This window comes from Vidua macroura, chromosome 27 (genome assembly GCF_024509145.1).
Source record: "Vidua macroura isolate BioBank_ID:100142 chromosome 27, ASM2450914v1, whole genome shotgun sequence".
In the NCBI taxonomy this organism is placed as follows: domain Eukaryota; kingdom Metazoa; phylum Chordata; class Aves; order Passeriformes; family Viduidae; genus Vidua; species Vidua macroura.
The window spans coordinates 568,248-588,495 of NC_071597.1; the positions used below are offsets into that span (position 1 = coordinate 568,248).

General features: G+C 48.2%; 2 protein-coding genes across 2 annotated transcripts; both read left to right on the forward strand.

Annotated features, from left to right (window-relative positions):
* The first annotated feature begins 3,364 nt into the window (after nucleotides 1-3,364).
* LOC128819980 (keratin, type I cytoskeletal 19-like) lies at nucleotides 3,365-8,268 on the forward strand. Its single transcript, XM_054000449.1, has 8 exons — nucleotides 3,365-3,931; nucleotides 4,842-4,924; nucleotides 5,283-5,439; nucleotides 5,646-5,807; nucleotides 6,242-6,367; nucleotides 6,472-6,698; nucleotides 7,004-7,149; nucleotides 7,920-8,268. The coding sequence occupies exons 1-8, from the start codon at nucleotides 3,365-3,367 to the stop codon at nucleotides 7,943-7,945; spliced, it is 1,494 nt and encodes a 497-aa protein (XP_053856424.1). The 3' UTR covers nucleotides 7,946-8,268.
* A 4,537-nt stretch (nucleotides 8,269-12,805) lies between these two features.
* On the forward strand, nucleotides 12,806-17,951 carry LOC128819981 (keratin, type I cytoskeletal 13-like). Its single transcript, XM_054000451.1, has 8 exons — nucleotides 12,806-13,390; nucleotides 14,262-14,344; nucleotides 14,850-15,006; nucleotides 15,421-15,582; nucleotides 16,022-16,147; nucleotides 16,312-16,538; nucleotides 17,006-17,124; nucleotides 17,654-17,951. The coding sequence occupies exons 1-8, from the start codon at nucleotides 12,902-12,904 to the stop codon at nucleotides 17,677-17,679; spliced, it is 1,389 nt and encodes a 462-aa protein (XP_053856426.1). The 5' UTR covers nucleotides 12,806-12,901; the 3' UTR covers nucleotides 17,680-17,951.
* Nucleotides 17,952-20,248: the final 2,297 nt, after the last annotated feature.

Genomic DNA, 20,248 nt, shown 5'->3' on the forward strand with positions numbered 1-20,248 from the left:
AAGTGAATCAGGGGAGACTGGACTTCGGTAGGAAGACACCTGGTTGTGTCCACTTCCATGTCCTGCTGAACTTCTCCTTTGGGAGTGGAAATGCTCAGAGTCTGCACATGTGAACACTCAGCAAGAAAGAAGCTGAAACAGAGTAATGCTCTCGGTCTCCAAGGCGTATTTAAGCCTGTGCTGTTACCAAACCCACTGCGGTAATTATTTCAGTTGCCTTACAGGATTTCTCTAAACATGGTGGTATAAACCAGTGAGTCACTAGCCAGGAAAAAGTCGTGGTCTGCATTTGAAGATGGGAGTATGGGGCCTGGAGCCGGCTCAGTATCACATCAAAGAAGTGTTTAATAAGTGATGCCTAATGGCCATTATGCAAATTATTAATGGTAATTACAAGTGACAAGATAAAATCATATTCCAGTGTGGTTGCACAAACATCACTGAGGCAATGCTTATGAAAGCAAAGTTCTGTTGAAGCAGACACACCTTTCTTGTAGTTGACACAAGAAAACATTATCAGCTTTGATAAGCAAAGCGAGGTGAGCATGTGGAGCCGGGCTGGGCACGGCGACAGCCACAGCTCCCACAGGACCAGACTGTCCTGCCCACAGCACCCCTTGGGAATGTGGCATCCCCCTGCCTCCTCCATGCTTGTGCACCAATATTCACCCTTATCCCCTCTTCCTCCCCTTTCACTCTCTTCTCGTCCAGCAAGCCCACAAGACTCAGCAGCACTGGCACTGACGTTGTCCTGGGCGAGGGCCTGTTGTGGCTTCCTGCACCTGAAACCAATTGTTTCCTCCAGTCCTACACTGAGGTTGTAAATCCTTTAGGGACATGTTTATGTCTTAGACTTGCATAGTCCCTTCCCTGTGTTCTGCCCCAAGGCTGTGTCCCAAGGCTACAAGAATGCAGTCATAACAAAAGTGGAGGTAAAGAAATCTGTTTAGCGGGGAAAAAACCCAGTTCTGAGGGAACACAGCCTGTGCCTGTCTTGGTGCTGAGCCCCGGAGCCCTGACAAGGCCATGAGGACAGAGACAACACCACAGTTTGTTTTTAAGATACAACCAGGTTAGCCAGGGACTGGCTTCTGGGTGCATTTGCTGTATCAAACACATATTCCATGTCCCAGTGAAATTGGCAGGAGCCCAGAAAAACTCCAAAGAATGCAACTGCATCCCAAATATGAGTTCTTCGGAAGAATTGTATGGTCATGTGTAATCTTCACTGCTGAATTGGGATTTGAGAGTCTATGGACCATTCCACCAAGACACGAGTGAAAGGTTGTATAGTGCTGCTGCTGCTGTTTTGTGGAACAAGACCTGTTACTTCATCCCATCAGAGAACTGCTGAAGGAAGCAGGGCTGCGTGCTCCATGCCCACCAGTAGAGAAATGTCCAACATCTGCAGTGTCTCCTCCTGAACCCAACACTCTGCAAGGGAAAGAAAGGCACCACCAGCCCTGTCTCTGCAGGTTGCTCTTGGGTAACTCCTGAAAACCTCCCCAGCAGAAGCAAAGCTCCAAGCAAGCATTATATTAATTTCTGTTGGCTCCAACAGCCACACCCTGTCTTCAATTATATTCCTCAAAATGACGGATGAAAGCCAGATTTGCTCCGTCTCCTCCTTTTTGCTCATGATTTTCCCGACTGTGAGTCTAGGTCGTGTGGGGAGCACAGAGGCTGTGTCTTGGGGGAGGATGGACTTGTATTTCAGGCACTGCAGTCTCAGCGAGGAATCCGAGCTCCGACAGACTTCAGCTTTGTCCTTAAGCAAGTTATTTCCCTGCACCATATGAATAATGAATATTCCTGGATGCCGCCAGCCTTGGGTAGGCGGCTTTTTATCATTTTTGATCTAAGTAAAGAAATAAATTATCCCACTGGAGAGTGGAAAGCTTTAACTCATGCTGGTGTGAAGACGATTCTATCTAAACATGCTTGGGGACACTCTCCTACCATGGTGACAGCAGTCACCAGCTTCTCATGAGTAAAAGTGGCCGAGGGTACGAGCGCTGGTTTTCTCCACTCTTCCTCCCAGAGGTGACGCTGCTCTCAGAGCTCCTTCAGTGTCACCCTCACCGCCAGCAGGGATCTATCACAACTGCTCCTGTACATATGGACATCCTCGAGTCAAAGGCTGCTTTGTGAGTAAGAGCTGCGTGGAAATTCCACGCTGTAGGGACCAGAAGCCATCGTCCCCCGGAGAGCAGAATATCCTCTCATTACAGAGGCGGCTGGAGAAGGACACTGGCACTGGTGGAGCCAGTTCTCTGAATTCTCCCTTGGCTATTGCCTGCCTGGTTGGGAGGTTGTGCTCCTCTGACCAGCCAGGCTGTGCTGACGCCTGCTACTGCTCCGACAAACTCCATGAGAAATGTAGAAAGCTTTTCTCCTTCTTATTCAGTGCACAACACAATCTTCATATTGGCAAAGACCTGCAGAGTCCCATCTGAGTCCAAGGATCTGGATATATCACCTGTGGATACTCCCTTTCCTGTCATCTCTGTCTTTATCTATCATCACTGCAAACTGAGAAAGCATGGACAGCAATTAAAGCAATTGCAAAATAATTCAGCAAGGTCCTTCATACACTGCAGTTGACATCAACCTGTGTGTCACTCACACACAGGGGACTCTGAGCAGGCCTGAGCTTCGCAGTGTGAGCAACTTGACTTCTTGTGCTTGCACAACTAACGACATTTAAGCTATAAATAGGCAACTAAAACTATGGGGGATTAACCTCAGTGATTTTGGAAATCTCACAGTAAAGCAGGTATTAGAGCTGTGCCAGGTGACCAACATCCACACCACAGTGTCTGTGGTCCGTTCTCTACAACAGTCACAACTGTTCACACTTTTCAGAAGTGAGAAATTCTATTAGTTTTCCATTTTTTGTTTCACAAGCTCTACCTTAGCATATGATATAAAAATGGTTATTGGACTAAGAATAAATAGAAATTAATAAAAGATAAAAGGCACTTTGATGTTATAAATACCAATGGTTCTTCTTTGTACATAATCTAGGGCAACTTTTTTTCTTGACTTGTTGCAAAGTTTGCATCATACAAAAAGCTGATGACTCATAAAACACTATTTTACTTTTTGGAATAAGCTGCTGACATGTAAAGTATCTTCCTTGTGAACTGGGATTTCTAGAGGGAAACTGCCTATGGGCTATTTAATCTTGGCATAAACAGCCAGACTAGCCAGCCCCGTGGGAAGAAGAAACACCCCACAGGTGACACCCCCTTTGGAAGGTATAAATGGAGACCTGCAGCAGCCGCCAGCCCGCAGTCGGACTCAGTATCACGCTCTGCATCTTGCTTTGGGCTGTGGGTTGGCGCTGCAGCTGGGCCTCGCCATGAGCTGTAGTATTAAGCAGACAACTGGCTCTCTCAGGGGCAGGACCAGCGGTGGCAGCTGTGTGATCGGTGGTGGTGGTGGCGGAGCGCGGATCTCCTCGGTCTCCTCTGGAAGATACACGACCTGCGGGATAGGCGGTAGCCGAGGGTTTTCTGGGAGAAGCTACTGTGGTGGTGTGAATTACGGAGGAGGACTGAGCACCGGCAGTTTGGTCGGTGGAAACTATGGAGGTGGCTTAGGAGCCACTGTCCTGGGAGGATGTCCAGGCATGGGATTCAGTGGTGGCAGCGCTCGCTTTGGCGGTGGCATGGGAGGTGGCATGGGTATGGGTCTTGGTGGAGGTGGTTTTGCTGGTGATGGCATTCTTCTTTCTGGTGACGAGAAAGTCACCATGCAAAATCTGAATGACCGCCTGGCTTCTTACCTGGACAAGGTGAGATGCCTGGAACAAGAGAATGCTGACCTGGAGTGCAGGATCAGGGAGTGGTATGCCAAGCAGGGCCCTTTTTGTGAGCCACGGGACTACAGCTGCTATTACAAAGAAATAGAAGATCTTCAGAACCAGGTAACATCCCCTCTCAGCTGCTTTGTCCCTTGCAAGGCTCTCTCTGGTGCTGGTTTGTAACTTGGTCCATTATCGGAGTAACAAATCGTTGTTGTAAAATGCCTTTTGCAAACAGCTGTTACAACTTCTGCCTGTGGAAAGCCCAGAGCTCAGAGATAAAACTGAAGAGTTTGGGCTGTCTCTGTTGCTGTTATTCATCAGACATATTGAAGGGGAAATGTTACTTCATGGAATGCATCTGGATGGGCTCAGTAGTCTTCTTGAATTTAGTTTGTGCCAAGGTGGTCAAACAGATATGCAGTAAGAAAAGAACTAAGAGATAAATAAATAATGGATCACATTAATTTGCCTGAATTTATATTATTGTCATCAGTCTTGCAGAATTCCAGATAAACTTTAATTAACTGAAATTAACTTTAATTAATTTACTTCCAGTTAAACATCTAATTAAAACTAAGAAAAAAGAGAACATTGCCATAACAGATTTAGAATGGGCAATTTTACATTCAAAACCTTTGCTAAGTGTTTGGCAAAGATTTAGGATGTCAATGCACAAAGAATAAAGAGAAAAGAATCCAGGAAACGGACTGAATAAGATAGGTTCATCATTAATTCTTGAAATAAAACTTTAACTCTCATAAGATTTAGATTTAAGAGGCTGAGGTGGATTGCAGCAGGTGCTGGACAGTAATTACACCTCCTGGGCTCTCTGCACCTGAATCATGAATTTTATCATTTTAATGATTTCACTGCCCTTCCCTGAACATCCTTGTGAGTGCTGCACCCCTCAGGTCCTCATCCCTAATACCCAGGATTTAAAAAAAAAGAGAGGGAGAAAGAGGGTCTGGTTGCACCAGGCAATGGGTGCAACAAATGAACAAATGCAAAAGAACAAATGTTCTTTTCCCAGATTGTCTGTGCAACCATAGACAACAACAAGATCATTCTGAACATCGACAACAGCAGGATGACAGCCGATGACTTCCGAGTGAAGTGAGTACCTGGGGCTGTCCCCTCCTCTGTCACTGCCTTCAGGGCTCTCAGCTGCTCTCCTGTGACCCAGGACAGGCTGGAGGCTGTGCAGAAGAATTCTCTCATCCATTGTCTCTAGACCTGCCCTAATTAGGGGCAGTTCCAGGAGGGGAAGTTTGGGATGACAAGCTGATTTCAAGTAGAGATTGAAGGAAGCAGAAGGGATCTGCAGATTGGGAGCAGTGAGGGTTCAGCCAAGCTGCTGTTCCAGCATGTGCTGTCTTTCAGAGGAGAAGGCTTTGTTTTTTCCTGTCAGAGCTCAGAAATGCTGGTGGTGTCAGACACTGACTGCTCTTTCTTTCTGCTTCCTCCCTCGCAGGTACGAGACGGAGCTGGCCCTGCGCCAGAGCGTGGAGGCCGACATCAACGGGCTGCGCCAGGTGCTGGACCAGCTGACGCTGTGCAGGTCTGACCTGGAGGCACAGCTGGAGTCGCTGCGGGAGGAGCTCTGCTGCCTGAAGAAGAACCACGAGGAGGTAGGTCCTGCCCTCTCCTGTACAAAGCATTCACTCCTGTGGGATCCATCACCCCGGGGTGCTGCTGTGGAGGGCAGTGGTTGATGGAGACCATTGTGTAACCCAGGAGCTGTCAAGGTCCATCAGAGAGGGGCTCTGCAGGGCTCTGCTCCCTGTGAGTTCTTTCTTTTGTTTTAAACCTGACCTGATCTGGATGGTGTTTCCAGGAAATGTGCTGTCTGAGGAAGCAATCGACTGGAGATGTGAGCGTGGAGGTCAATGCCTGCCCTGGCCCAGACCTCAGGAAGATCCTGGAGGAGATGAGGTGCCAGTATGAGACGCTGATTGAACGCAACCGCAAAGAAGTTGAGGATTGGTACGAGTGCAAGGTGAGTGAATTCCCACAGCTCTGACTTTCCCTGGCTAACACCCTGGCAATCGTCCCACAGGGATTTGTTGCATGTAAAAACCACACAAAAGACTGTAAGAACATTTAGCATTTGTTGATACTGACCAAGTGACACAAGGGAGGGACACTGCCACCCTGTGACCTTGTCATGGGCTAAAGAAAGTGCTGCATGTTGGTGAGACTTGAGGTACGAATTTTCTACAAAGCAGTAAGTGGTGAGAAGAACTGGAAGCAGCACTGTTAGAAGAGCAAGAGGAATGCCCAGCCAGGTTTACACTACCATTAGGATGAGAGTTTTCACCCAAACCTTTCTCATTTCATGTCTTTGCTAAGTTCTTTGCTCTTTCCTTAATACTTGATCCAATTTATACTGCACATTCCCTGAAGCTCTTTATGCTGGATTGGTGATTTCAGATTGAGGAGGTGAATCGGGAGGTTATTACAAGTGGTCAGGAGGTGGAGACGTGCAACAACCAGGTGACTGAACTGAGACGCCAATTGCAAACCCTGGAAATCGATCTCCAAGCTCAGCTCAGCCAGGTGGGTGATGAGCTGGTGCAAACCTCATCCATCTCACAGAAGTCATAGCTAAATGCAGTGTTTCTCCTGCCTGTATTTGTCTTATGTCCCATGTCGCTCCTCAGAGGGACAATCTGGAGTCCTCGCTGGCGGAGACAGAGTGTCGCTACAACAACCACCTGGCTGAGCTGCAGAGCCAGATCACCTGCGTGGAGCAGCAGCTGGCTGACCTGCGGGCAGAGATGGAGTGCCAGAACCAAGAGTACAAGATCCTGCTGGACGTTAAGTGCCGCCTGGAGCAGGAGATCCACACGTACCGCTGCCTGCTGGAGGGCGGCCAGCAGGACCTTATGTAAGTGGGCCTGGGACACCAAAAAAATACAACAAAATACCTGTGTCCTGGTTATTTCAACATAAGAGCAAAGCGAAAGACCTGCTGAACTCATTCTCCCCTAGTGACCTATTTGGCCTGCCTGGTGTCATGGTGGTGACCTGCTTCCTCTCCTGTGCTTTTGGTGCCACAAGGAAAACTGCAATATTTTGCCATTTTTCTGCCAAAAAGAGAAGCAGACTGAGAGCAGCAGGGATACTGACAATCTGTAACTCCAGCTTATCTGTCATTTCCATCACTAAAATGTTATTTTCCTTTCTCCTCAGTCAGCAAGGAGGAATTGGTCAGTCTTCAAGTCTAGGAGGAGGAGTTGCAAGAAGCAGTGGGATAGGAGGAGGAGGCATCATTAGGACAAGCCACACTTACACTTCGTCTGCCCAGATCCCATCCTGTGCAGCTGCGGAGATCCAAGGTAAGAACTGTTCCACTCTAAACATTTCCACAGTCTTCTCTGCTCTAATGCAACACTGATGGGCTGGAAGACAGATCTTTCCCATGTAGCTTACAGGTGCTACTTGAATGTTTTATTGTGGGGCCCCTGGGAAATACAGGAAAGGAGCCACAGAGCAGTGGCTGAGAGGAGAGCTTTTGGGAGCTGGGACTCTGCTGGGATGCATGAGAATTGCCAGAGGGAAGAGGAATAGAAGGGAGAGGGACAGAGCCAGCAGGCAGGCAAGCCATGGAGAACATGGAGAAAGGACTGATCTGAAATGTGGGATAAAGAAAGAGGAGGAGAAAGAAAAGTATTCAGAAATCAGGTGGGCAAAAAAAAGGCAGGAATCATGGGAATACTGGCAGATAACTACTAGCCCTAATTCAAAAGGAAACATCCAGCCAAACTGAAAAGGAAAGAAGGAAATATAGTGACAGTTGGTCCAGAAGAATGATGTGAGCAGGGGCATTGATCTAGCATGGACCCCAATGCCATTCCCTCATCCAGATCGCTGCTGGAGCAGTGTCTGCAGCTTCCACCTTTTGGCATTTGATGCAGCCTGTGCTGCAGCCAGTGACAGATCCATCTGCCAGGCTGGCAGGAGCCATCAGATCTTCCCAGGAAGGGATAGTATTTATCTGAAATTGTAATTGAATTGGCTTGTGAAACGATCACGTGTAGGGAATGACAGTGTGGGAAAGAATCTATTTTTGCTGTAAACACAGTAATGTTTCCTTTGATCTCTCCAGTGCCTTGCCGAAGGATTTGTGATTAAACAGAGAAACGAGAATATCCAACAAGAGAAGCCTGAAGCAGAGCTACAGATGAAGAGAGAGAATATTTAGTGCATGTGTCTGCAGAGAGCACGGGGCGTGCTCGTCTGTGTCGCTCAGCAGTGCTAAGCAATGTGTCAGAGGGATGAGCAGAGCATTCAGCCACATTCTGCTTTATTTTGCTATTTGCTTTTCAGTCTGTGCTGCTGTGTGTGGCCCAGCACCACGACTATTGCTGTAGTCAGCCAGGGCTATGATCACTTATGTACCTGCTGGTGAAAAATGTCTCTAATAAAACTTTGCTTCTGCCTAATGCAATCAAGAACCTGTGTCTGAAACTGAGTTCCTTTTGAACACCAGATGTGATCCATGAGCAAGGGGCACCTAAACTGGTCAGGATCATCCTGCACTGGGAACAAAGCTGCTTTGCCAGCAGGAGAGAGTGGCCTTGCTGACCTGGCAGGTCTTGTCCAGCTCCTCCCTGTTGTCACAGCCTGAGGCAGATGTTGCCCCTTCCTGTGTGGCACCTGCCCTGACCCCCATGGACAGGCAGGTCAGGCAGAGGCCTGTGTCCTTCCCACACAGCACTGGGCTGAAACACACTTTTAGAAGAATTTTGAAAGTCAGTGATGGAACATCTGGAGATAGTTTGCCTTGGTCCCAGTCTAGTGCTGACAGATCTGGGCTGAGCCCTCTCATGCTCCATTCCCCAGCCTGGGGACTGTTGAGGATGAAATCCTGGTCTCCACAACTGATTCAATTTCTGCTGACATAGCTTATATTCAAACCCATCCCTTTCATTCTATGGGAATCTTCTATGGGAAAAGGACTGCAGGCAAAAGGTTTATCTCTTCTCTTTTCACACAGTGACTGAGTCATTTACTGGTCATCCTCTGATGGCCAAGAGTTTCAACCTGAACATCAAGAGTGGTTGAAAGATCATCTTTGCGTTAAACACACCTTGTCTGGGGAGCTGCAGAGGGCAGAGTGGGAACTGAAAAAGTGCAGCTTATCAGAGAATAGGATTGAGAAAAAAGCCAGCTAGGGCCTTTGGACATCCAGAGCCACCCAGCTGTCACACACCAGGCAGGTCAGTCCCTCCCTGGCCTTGACCAGCAGCTGTGTAGCTGGTGCTGGGCTGGTTTGGTCCTGGCTCTGACCTGCCAGAGCAGCCATGAGCCACAGTGAGCTGGGAGAGTCACTCTGGGTTTGGAGAACTGGCAGTTCAAAGTATTATGAGAGTGTTGTGAGGATTGAACTGTTGGTGCAGAAAGCCAAGCAGTGGTGGTTTTGGCAGCGGTGTGGCTGTTACAGGGTCACATTCACCTGTGAGATGACCCAGTAAAGCAAAACTCCTGGTTATTCCTTTTCCATCAAAGGCTGGAGGTTATGGAACAGCCAGACTCAGGACAGGAGGAGAACAGGTACTAAGAGAAAATCACTTCAGGACTGGACATACAGTATAGTGTGGCACACTTTTCTATTGCCAGTTCTTTTATAAAGACATCAATTTCTCTGATGAAACAGAAATAGACTTAACATGGTAACAAGTGCCAGAAGAAATTCAACCACTGATGTCTCAGGGAGCAGGTGAAAGGTGCCCTTCTCCTGTTGTGAGAGGCCATGAGAGATGTTTCAGTGGTATTTTTTTTATTTCATCTACTAGACACTGATAGTATCCATGGGCAAGACAAGATAATGCAGCACTAGAACACCTGCAAGGACTCAGAGGAGTGGCCAAAGGTAGAAGTTTTTAAACCAAGACTAAATTAAGCCTTATTTGAAGTTCAGTTCTAGCCCTACATGAAGTCCCAGATTTGGGGCAGAATTCTTTCAGTTGACACGTATGGCCAGTGCTTCACAAGAGATCAAAAGAGATTCAAATTGTGGCTATAATGGCAAATTTCCTTGTGTTGGACTCCAGTGGATATCCCAGTTGTTCTCAGAGCTCTGGCTGAGAAGCTGAAAAGCAAATCTTTCCCTTTCTATTCTCATTGTCTCCTCCTGCCTTGTTCAGTGCAAAGACAGACAGTGAGATAACCCACTGCTGCCCTTTTTGACCTCAATCCTTCCCAATCTGAGTCCTCACACTCTTGTTTCTAGAAATATAAAGACACTGCACTGAGACTCTTCCAGTTTCCAGTCTTCTGGAAACTCCTGGCTACCTATGGTATGTAAAAGCTTCCCAGTCTCTCCTGCCAGCCCCAGCTGATTCCCACCAGCTGTGGGCTGGTTCCTCCTCTTGCGAACTGCTACTGACATCTAGCTGCTCCTCCAGGTTCCCTGGGGTCATATCAAAGACCTTCCCACCCTTTCCACCACAGCCAGCAGGTCCAAAGTATGCACTTTCATAAAGGAGCTGTCCTGAATTCCTGAGAGGTGAAAGAGACCTAATGACACAGCCAGAAAGACGTGAATGATCCAGAAATTATGAATATGCCTCTGGAAAGCCCCTGGGGGGTACAGCCTCAGCTCCTGGGACGCTGTGATGTTGTTTGTGGACCTACAAGTTGGGATGAGTGTGGAAGGCAGCTCAGGAGAGGCAGGTTGTGATTAACAGTTCCCCAGCAGAAAACACCCTGGAAACACTCCATTTATTAAAGAGCTGCAAATTATAGAGCTGCAAACGTTGGAAGCTACATTTCCATAAGATTTCTTTGTGCTGATGAGACAGACCCAGGAAGCTCATGAGTTCAAATAACTGAATGAAAACATGAGGGAAATCTTAATTTAATTTTTTAAGGTCTTGGAACAACTACTTAGTTTTGTCTTAGTTTATCTAGTGCCCTCATTTCCTGGAGATAAACAGGAAAAATAACAAGACAGAGGGAAGTGTGTGTGCAGAGCGAAGCTCCTGGGCACAGGGGGCTGCTGCAGGCACACGGAGCTGTGAGGGGCAGAGGGGACCAAGGTGTCTCGGAGGAGCAGGAGCGTCCCCAGCCTGCAGACACCCTCCACTCCCACGGAGTACAAGTCATGCCGTGTTTCTGCCTGCTCTACACTGATGTGCCCGTGTGATAACTGTGGGGCTGGGGAAGGAATGTGTGCTCACTCAGGAGATGCTTGCTGCACGCAGCTGTTGGGAAACTCCTGAGGAATCATCCGCAGACCAGGCGAAGCTTCCAGCGACGCAGCTTACAGCAGTTTCGGGTTGCTCCTACCACCACACCCTGACTCCCAATTATGTTCTCCAGTCCTAGGAATGAAATCCGGTGATTCCTTCCTATACACAATAACTTTATTAGAGCTTTTACCTATTCTGAGCTTTATTTCTGTGGGTTTTGGGCCACAGGGAGGCCCAGTGTGCCAGGGAGGGCAGGCTGACATGCAGGCACTGTGTCTGGGTCCAGCTGCAGCTCGGCCAGCGGCGAGTGCTTTGTCTTGGAGTAAATCACTTAGGGAATCCTCTCCACACCTGGCTCCAGCCTGCTGGAGAGATCACTGGAATGCTTCTGCCTTTCATGGCATGGATAAGGAACATCCAAGGAGGCAAAGAAAAGGGGAGATATCTTTTCAACAGAAATAAGAATAAGAGCAATAAAACGATAGGTAAATCCATGAATACTGGGATAAATCAGTCCTTAAGTAAAGAGATCATTTACCTACCGTAACAATAGCTATTCCAATCCACAATCCTGACACTGAGTGAGGATTTCAGCAAGAGTTTGAATGCACTTTTCCCTGGCGAAGGGGATTTGGAGAATTCCTTACAAGGAACAGTTGGGTTCAGAAAGCCATGGAATGTCACCCCTTGCTCCATGGCCACTGGAAAGGGGCTCCCTAGGGAGAAGGCCAGTGCTCTGGAGCCTCAGCAAAACATCTCATTAAAAGAAGCTCAGCCTGAATCTTGATTACAAAATTGTGAAAGGATTCTCACTTTTTATTTTCCTTGCTTAATTAAGATTTGGAAACATTACTGATAGAGAGCCTCTAGTTTGTACCAAATCCAGCTTCTCCAGCCCAGGTAGAACTGCACAGGGCAGTGACTGCTCTGCAGCTCTATCAGCAATTCTGTCTTTATATGTCCCAGGACAGCAAACTCAAAGTTCTGATTAAAATGAAGCATGCATTGACAGAGAAATTTGCCATAGGATGTTTCTACTCCCATCCACTGTTTCAAAACCACCCTTTCCCAGCAACAATTACAATCCATAATGAGGAGAAGTGCAGAAATTATCTTTCACTGAACAACAGGAAATACTTAAAGTACTTTTACCTTCCTTTACACTCTCCACATAATGAAACAAATCCTTTGCGAATTACTGGAGAGCCGCAATCATGTATGAAGAACCTTTCATCCATGTCCATTACAAGATCCCTCCTTAGTCCCACTTGTCTTACAGCAGAGTGTTTCAGATTTGTCATCTTGGCAGAGGAGAGATTTAAAGGTTAATCTCTGTGTCTCTGATCTTTCCAGAGTTCTTACATCATTCTTCATACATCATTCGAAAAGCAAACTTAGTATTTCTTCTTTCTTTTTCATCTTACATATTCCAACCTCAGCACCTTGCATGAAAACTGCTTATTCAACTCAAAATAAAATGAAAATAAATTAATGAGAGATAAAGACCTCTTTGATGCAATAACCTTTAATGATTTCTTCCTGGTATGTAATTTAGGACAGTGTTTTTCCTGGCTTAATGCTGTAAGTTTGCATCATAAACAAAAAGCTGATGATTCATAAAACATTATTGCTAATGTATTTTTGTAATTAGCAAGAGACATGTAAAGTATATTCCCTGTCTACCAGGCTTCTTGAAAGGAAACTTCCCTTTGAGAAATTATTCTTGGCACCAATGGCTGGAGTAGCCAGCCTTATGGGAAGAAGAAGCAGTGGTGACACCCACTGTGGAAGGTATAAATAGGGATGGGCAGCCACGGCCAGCTTGCAGTCTGATTTCGTATCAAGCTGTGCATCTTGCTTTGGGCTTCTGCTTGCATTTCCAACCGCTGTCGCCATGAGTTGCAACATTAAGGAGACTATTACTGTGTCTAGCAAAGGCAGGAGCAGCGGTGGCAGCTGTATCATTGGTGGTGGTGGTGGAGCACGGATTTCTTCCTTTGGCATGGGCAGTGGCAGAGGTTTTTCTGGAAGGAGTTACTGCGGTGGAGTGAATTATGGAGGGGGAATGAGTGTTGGTAGCTTGGCTGGTGGGAGCTATGGAGGTGGCAACTGCTACGGCAATGGCCTCGGGTTTGGCCTCGGAGGCGGTGTGGTTGTTGGGGGTCTTGGTGGCGACTGCTTGCTTTCATCCTGCGATGAGAAGGTCACCATGCAAAACCTCAATGACCGCCTGGCTTCCTACCTGGACAAGGTGAAGTGCTTGGAGAAGGAGAATGCTGAGCTGGAGTGCAGGATCAGAGAGTGGTATGCAACACAGGGCCTCTCCTGTGAGCCCCGCGACTACAGCTGCTACTACAAAGAGATTGAAGATCTTCAGAACCAGGTAATCCCCCGCTGGACTGTTCCTCCCCTTTTGAAAGCTTATTCCTGAATTTGTGTTTAGAACCTCCTGTAGCTGTTGAAGGGAACTTTGGTGCTTGTGAATGTCTTTGCAAACGGAAATTTTGGCAAATTCCCCTATGACATTGCTGAGTGTGGGGGCATATCAAGGACAGGTGCTGCAAGGTGGGAGAATGCTCTGAAAGAGGAAAAGGATGCTTTGGTATATTGTATTTGACTATCCAATTGTAAATGTAATATTACCAATGTACTCTGAGGAAATGTAGTGGTGTCAGCCACAGGAAGAGCAAAGCAAACTAGGGAACAATCAAAAACATACACTTTGGATGCTTTATCAAATGAAACATTATAAATCTCTAAGTGAGAAAAACTGAAAATTGAAACTGATTGTCACAGTGACACAAACACCCTGAAATTAATAAGTCCACTATGAAAGTTATGGCTGATCCTAAGGCTTAAAGACACCTTCCCACCGTGTTCCCTGAAGGTCCTTAAATCTGAAGCCCAGAACATGCCAGCTTGAATGTCAGTGTTGAGCTTTAGTATCTTAAGGAAGGTTGTTTAGGTTTATTTTTTTGAAGCATCTTTGGAATTGGCCTTCAGATCTTGAAACTGGGAAGTCCCATCCCATAACTCTTTAATTCCTAGCTCTGTGTGGCTGATCTCCTTTCTTCTGTGAGAGAAGGAGGCAAAGCCACCTCCTTCCATTTCTCTGCTTAAGGGACGAGGTTACTTAGGTAAGAAGGTAACAGAAAAAGGGAAATGTGAAGAGTTACTACCTAATTGCAAGGCAGAAAAACCTACAGAGTAGAACAGGAGAGAGGAGACATCTCTAATGATTTGTTGTTTTCCAGATTGTCTGTGCAACCATTGATAACAACAAGATCATCCTGGACATTGATAACAGCAGGATGGCGGCTGACGACTTCCGTGTGAAGTGAGTGCCCCTCCATGAACCTCTTGCTTCCCCCCTGCTCCTTCCCACCTCCCTGGGAGGCTCAGCACTAATTACAGAGGCTCCAGACACATCTCCCCACACCACTTCGGTAGGGCAGGATGATTAAAGGCATTTTGCTCCTGGTCACCAGCCCTCCCTTAATTAGTGTTCTTGGGTAAAACAGGGTTTGTGGTGAGGCTGGGGACAGGCACCTCAGGGAGTGGCCCATTTTCACCCCAGACCATTGCAAATGGGATCAACAAAGCAGAAATGCAGCTGAATAAGTGATACCAAATATACAGAGAGCAGGAGCAGGGAAAAAACATGAGGAAGAAAAGCTTTCATGTAACAGACATGAAACAGTGCAGAAATCCAAGGCATGGTGCATTCACCTTGGACAGCAAAATGCAGGTCAAAGCATGGAGCTGGGGAAGGAGATTCTGGCACAAACAGAACCCATGTGGGACATCCCCATCATGAATCTGTGCTTTCTGACACAACCCAGGTACGAGACGGAGCTGGCCCTGCGCCAGAGCGTGGAGGCCGACATCAACGGGCTGCGCCAGGTGCTGGACCAGCTGACGCTGTGCAGGTCTGACCTGGAGGCACAGCTGGAGTCGCTGCGGGAGGAGCTCTGCTGCCTGAAGAAGAACCACGAGGAGGTAGGTCCTGCCCAGACCCTACCAGCATCATGGCCCTGGTAGAAGGCTTTGCCACTGTGCTTGGAATTTAAAAGATTATCCACTTCCAGACCACAGCTTTCCCCCCAAACTTTCTGGGGCTCAGACCACTCTGCCTCAGAAGGGAAGGGAGCTCTGGCTGGGGCAGTGCTGCTCCTGGGGCTGTGCTCACACTGGGAGTGCCAGAGTGGGGAACGCTGCTGCTGACTCCAGTGGATGAAGAAACAAATTAGCCAACAGATTCCTTGGGAAAACACTTGCACCATCCTCCAGTGTCTTTCTCAGCCACAGCAGGGAGGAAGGTCTTGCAGGGAGGGCAGTTCTTGGCCACTGAGCTTTGCTCTTCTGTGCTGCCTTCCAAAAGCCAGTGTGATCTGATCTGGGATTTATTTCCAGGAGATGAGTTGCCTGAGGAAACAATCAACTGGAGATGTGAGTGTGGAGGTCAATGCCTGCCCGGGACCAGATCTCAGGCAAATCTTGGAGGATTTGAGATGCCAGTATGAAACACTGATAGCGCGCAACCGCAAGGAAGTCGAGGATTGGTACGAGTGCAAGGTAAGCAACACTTGTGCTGCAAACCAGATTGACACACGCAGCCCCGGGCCCAGGAGCCTTTCAGAAACCAGACATGGAGACAATAAGCAGTTCTTCCTTCCCAGTGAAGCCCAAGAGCAGCACTTATTATACCCTGTGTTCCACAGGAGCCACAGGCCTGTCTGACCAGTTTTTTATGTCCCATCTGGAACAGCAGCATTTGCCACAAGGCCTTGTGGTGTGTTGTTGGAACAGAGATATTCCACATTTGGATTAAAGAGATTTAATAGCCACGAGGTTAATGGGATTTGTAAAATGAACAAGCAGTGGAGCTGGTAGGGAACACCCTGTGCACAGAGAACCTGCCCTGCTCCCTGTTTCCTTTTGATGAACACTCACCATGTTCTGCTCCTGTAAAAGCAAATCCCCAAAGCTCTTTATCCTGGATTGGTGATTTCAGATTGAGGAGGTGAATCGGGAGGTTATTACAAGTGGTCAGGAGGTGGAGACGTGCAACAACCAGGTGACTGAACTGAGACGCCAATTGCAAACCCTGGAAATCGATCTCCAAGCTCAGCTCAGCCAGGTGGGTGATGAGCTGACTCACAGCTCCAGCTGGTCACTGCTGGGTTTCTTACCATGAACAGCCAGCCCCACCAACCAGCACAATGGTGGTGGTGAATGGCTCGTTCATTTTTGGACTTGAGGGTGACACTAAAATGATTGTTGTTTTTTTGCTTATCTTATCAGAGAAATAACTTGGAATCATCTCTGGCTGAAACTGAGTGCCAGTACAACACTCTCCTCAGTGAGCTACAGAACCAGATCACGTGTGTGGAGCAGCAGTTGGCTGAAATAAGAGCAGAAATAGAGTGCCAGAACCAAGAGTACAAGACCTTGCTGGACGTCAAGTGCCGCCTGGAGCAGGAGATCCAGACCTACCGGTGCTTGTTGGAAGGAGGACAGCAGGACCTCATGTAAGTACCTCTCTAGATCCACTAGAGAATAAATGAAAATGTCAGGGATCTGCATTACAGATTGGGTATCCAACCTGATCTTCAGTCCTTCTTAAGGCTTTCTCTGAGATAAAAAATTGTCTCATGAATAACTTCCTTGTGATGAACATTCCAATCAGAACTAAATGTCAGTCCTTGGGATCTGCAAAGTAGAACACCAAATCTGTTAGCTGCTGGTGACAACACTGTCATTCCTGGCATTATGTCAGCATTGGTGACAGTTCCTTTTTTATAGTGAGATGGGTGAGAACTGTCCATGTCAAGGGGGAGCACAAATGTAAAGCAACCCTGAAAGAGAAAGAAAATGTAATGTAATACTCTAATACCTATAAAGGCTATAGTTTGAGACTTTGTGTCATGTAGTCAGTCAGCAGTGACATGAAAAGTTCTAAAATTCTCTATTTCTCTCACCAAATGTATCCCACTAGTCACGGAGGAGGAATTGGAACTGGTGGAGGGGTCATTAGGACGAGCCACACCTACACAACAACTTCAGCTGCCCACTGCCAGGCCCAGGTCCCACCCTGCAAGACCGGAGACATACAAGGTGAGCACTGTGTTTTCACAAAAGGAAAACTGGCTCTGTTCATTTCCTCTGCGCTAAGGCCAGGAGACAGCACATTCCTAGGATGTGTCAGAGGCATCCACTCAGAGTCACTGTGCTGCAGGGGGGATCTGATACAGTGGTGGTGTCACTGAGAAATGGGTTTAAAGAGAGCTTGGACTGAATATGGGGTAGAGGAAGCAAATGGGAGACAAAAAGGAGCAGCAGAATGCAGAGGAGAAGACCAGGGAGATAGGGGGATTCTGGAAGAAGAAGTGAAGAAGACAACAGGCAAAGCTTAGCAAAAGAGTCTGGAAAGAGTGAAAAATAGAGTAAACCTGTAATTTTACAAGTGAAAATTCCCATTAAAGCAAATTATTTAGGGAATTTCTGGAGCTTCCTGGGTTGCTGCCAGCTGCACCAGCTTAGCAGTACATTCCAGAAACAAGGGCACCACCAGGATCTGGTATCTGTTATGTGAAGGATTTTACTTGTGTTTCAATCAAATCACGCTGCTGTGTTTTCTTTCCAGTGACCTGCAGGAGAATTTGTGATTAAGGAGAAACGGACTGGAAGGTGACAGGGAAACCACAGACAACCCGAGAACAGTCCCTGTTCACTGCACCCTCTGTGCAGAGAAAGTAGAAGTAACTCAGCGACGCTTGGCCGCGTAGCTAAAGGGGGTGTCAGGAGCCACCTCCTCTGTTCTGCTCTTCTGTTCTGCAATGCTGTAACCTCTAGAAGTTACCTGAGTTAGTCAGGTCACTTACGTACCTGCTGGTGAAAAATGTCTCTAATAAAACTTTGCTTCTGCCTAATGCAATCAAGAACCTGTGTCTGAAACTGAGTTCCTTTTGAACACCAGATGTGATCCATGAGCAAAGGGCACCTAAACTGGTCAGGATCATCCTGCACTGGGAACAAAGCTGCTTTGCCAGCAGGAGAGAGTGGCCTTGCTGACCTGGCAGGTCTTGTCCAGCTCCTCCCTGTTGTCACAGCCTGAGGCAGATGTTGCCCATTCCTGTGTGGCACAGGAGGAATCAGACAGGCCAGCAGAGCTGGAGCTCATCAGTGAAAGAACAGTGACAGACATTTCCAAGGCTCAGGCAGGTGTGTGTCCACACAGGTACCACCTGAGCAGCCATCTCTGATGCACATCTCCAGCTGCTCTCCAGATGTGTCAGGTTTTAAACTGGGAGATGCGCTGGTGTTGGGGGCATGACGTCTGTCACACACATCTCAGCAGGTGTCTCCTGGCCCTGCCCGTCTCCTGGACTTGTGCAGTGTGAGCATGTCCGAGTAGGGTGCTGCCCCTCGGCAGAGCAGCCCCACCTCTTCTGTGTCAAACCACTGCCCGGGGAGGGGGACCCTGCGAGGACAGTGCCCCTTCTGGGTGCCTGGCAGCAGGGCAGACGTTCCCAGCTCCTCTGCTCCTCAGACAGCCAAGGGCTGGTTGGACACCCACAGCTGCGCAGAGACACCCACAGGACGGAAAGAGCTGATGGCCTGGAAGCTGTTTTTGTACCTTATGTGACACGGTACAAAGATTTCTCACACCTAAACACGTATAGAATATTCTGGACTCCTTTGTTGAGAAATTAAAAAACGTTTGAAACAAAAAGGCAAATTCATTTCCCCAAGTCCTGCTCCTGACTGTGCCAGACGCGTGCAAAAGAGCATTTCTGCGTCTGCTCCGGCCGGTTCCTGCGCTGCAATAAGCCGGGAGCAGAGAAGCGGCAAAGGGAGGGCGGAATTTTGGCTGTGAGGAAGCGGAGAAGGGACAAGAGTGATCCCTGGCGGCCGGGAGGCGGCGGGGACGGGAGCTCCCGGCGGCCGCACCGCCCCAGAGATGCTCATCCCGACAGCGGGGAGGAGCCGGGGCTCCTGTCGGCAGCACTGCACCTTCGTGGCGCCGGGCCGGGGTCTCCCCCTGCTCTTCCCAGACTCGAATTTCTCCCTGCAGCTGCCCAAAACCTTCAACAACGCCCCGGAGCTGCTGCCCGCTCCTCCCAGCAGAACAGCGTGAATCAGATTCTCCGTGAGCGAGAGGCAGATTCTCATCGAAACTAAAATCCTGGGAATTTGGCATCTGACTTTTCACCTTCTGCTCCATCGGCACTGCCCCTCTTGTACCACAGAATGAAATACCAGCTTGAAGCACCTGTGAAAATATTTACGCTGGGTTGGGTTTGGTTGTTTTTCCCAGAGGAAAGAGAAATTTAAAATACCTATACTGGGTTGGATTTATTTTATTTGTTTTCCCGTAGGACAGAGACATTGGGCATGCCTGAGAATTCAGAGCAAAACTGGCCAATCCAAAAACTGTCCAGTTTGGACTGAGTCTGAAGCAGAGGTTTGCCATTAACACTGTACTTCTGTATTTAAAGTCACGTAAAATTTAGGAGCAGCTGGAATAATTAGTAATCCTGACTGACGTGCAAATACTTCTTGTGCTGAAAAACAAGGAAATGGAGAAAGTGCCTGGGGAACCCTGGCACTTCCCAGCTCTCCCCATCAGGTGTCAGCTGTTCCCAGCTGGCAGATCCCAAGGAGACACTGACCTGTCAGTGTCCTGGTCCCGAGCCCTGTCCTGTCCCCAGCCTGTCGGGTCCCTGCTCTGCCCCAGGTGTGCAAACACTGAGAGCAAGGTCTGAGACTCTGCTTAAAGCCCAGATTACATTTTCCAAAGGGGCCAGAGACGCTGAGCTAATTGAGAGCTAATCTTGACTGTGGCTAAGTGGAAGTAGTTGCTGTTAGCCTATCCAACAGAAGTACAATAATATGTGATTTAAATGCTATAAAATGAATTGATCCACTATCTGCAGCAATCTGAGCTCTGTCCAGTCCCCCTGCCCTGCAGTGGGGTGGGCAGCGCTCCCTCTGTGCCATCGAGCCCACCGCGCCGAGGGATCCCGACACATTCTACGTTTCAGCACACGGGATATTTGGAGATTATTTGGAGACGCAGGATGAACGCTCCCCGGCCCTGCGCTGCAGGTGCTCTCTAGAGGGCACTCGGCTCCCACCGAGCTGCCCAAGGGCAGAGGCGAGCGGCAGAGCCAGCGCTGGGGGCCCGGCTCGTCCCCTCCCAGCAGAGCCAGCCGGGTGAAGCGGCGTCCGCGGGATG

What these genes read in the sequence shown, in the direction of transcription:
- LOC128819980 (XM_054000449.1), top strand. Translation starts at nt 3,365, where the DNA reads ATGAGCTGTAGTATTAAGCAGACAACTGGCTCTCTCAGGGGCAGGACC. An exon ending in GGCGGCCAGCAGGACCTTAT is followed by an intron (nt 6,699 to 7,003) that starts GTAAGTGGGCCT and finishes CTTTCTCCTCAG; the next exon opens with TCAGCAAGGAGGAATTGGTC. An exon ending in TGCAGCTGCGGAGATCCAAG is followed by an intron (nt 7,150 to 7,919) that starts GTAAGAACTGTT and finishes TGATCTCTCCAG; the next exon opens with TGCCTTGCCGAAGGATTTGT.
- LOC128819981 (XM_054000451.1), top strand. Translation starts at nt 12,902, where the DNA reads ATGAGTTGCAACATTAAGGAGACTATTACTGTGTCTAGCAAAGGCAGG. An exon ending in GCTGACGACTTCCGTGTGAA is followed by an intron (nt 14,345 to 14,849) that starts GTGAGTGCCCCT and finishes GACACAACCCAG; the next exon opens with GTACGAGACGGAGCTGGCCC. An exon ending in TGAAGAAGAACCACGAGGAG is followed by an intron (nt 15,007 to 15,420) that starts GTAGGTCCTGCC and finishes ATTTATTTCCAG; the next exon opens with GAGATGAGTTGCCTGAGGAA.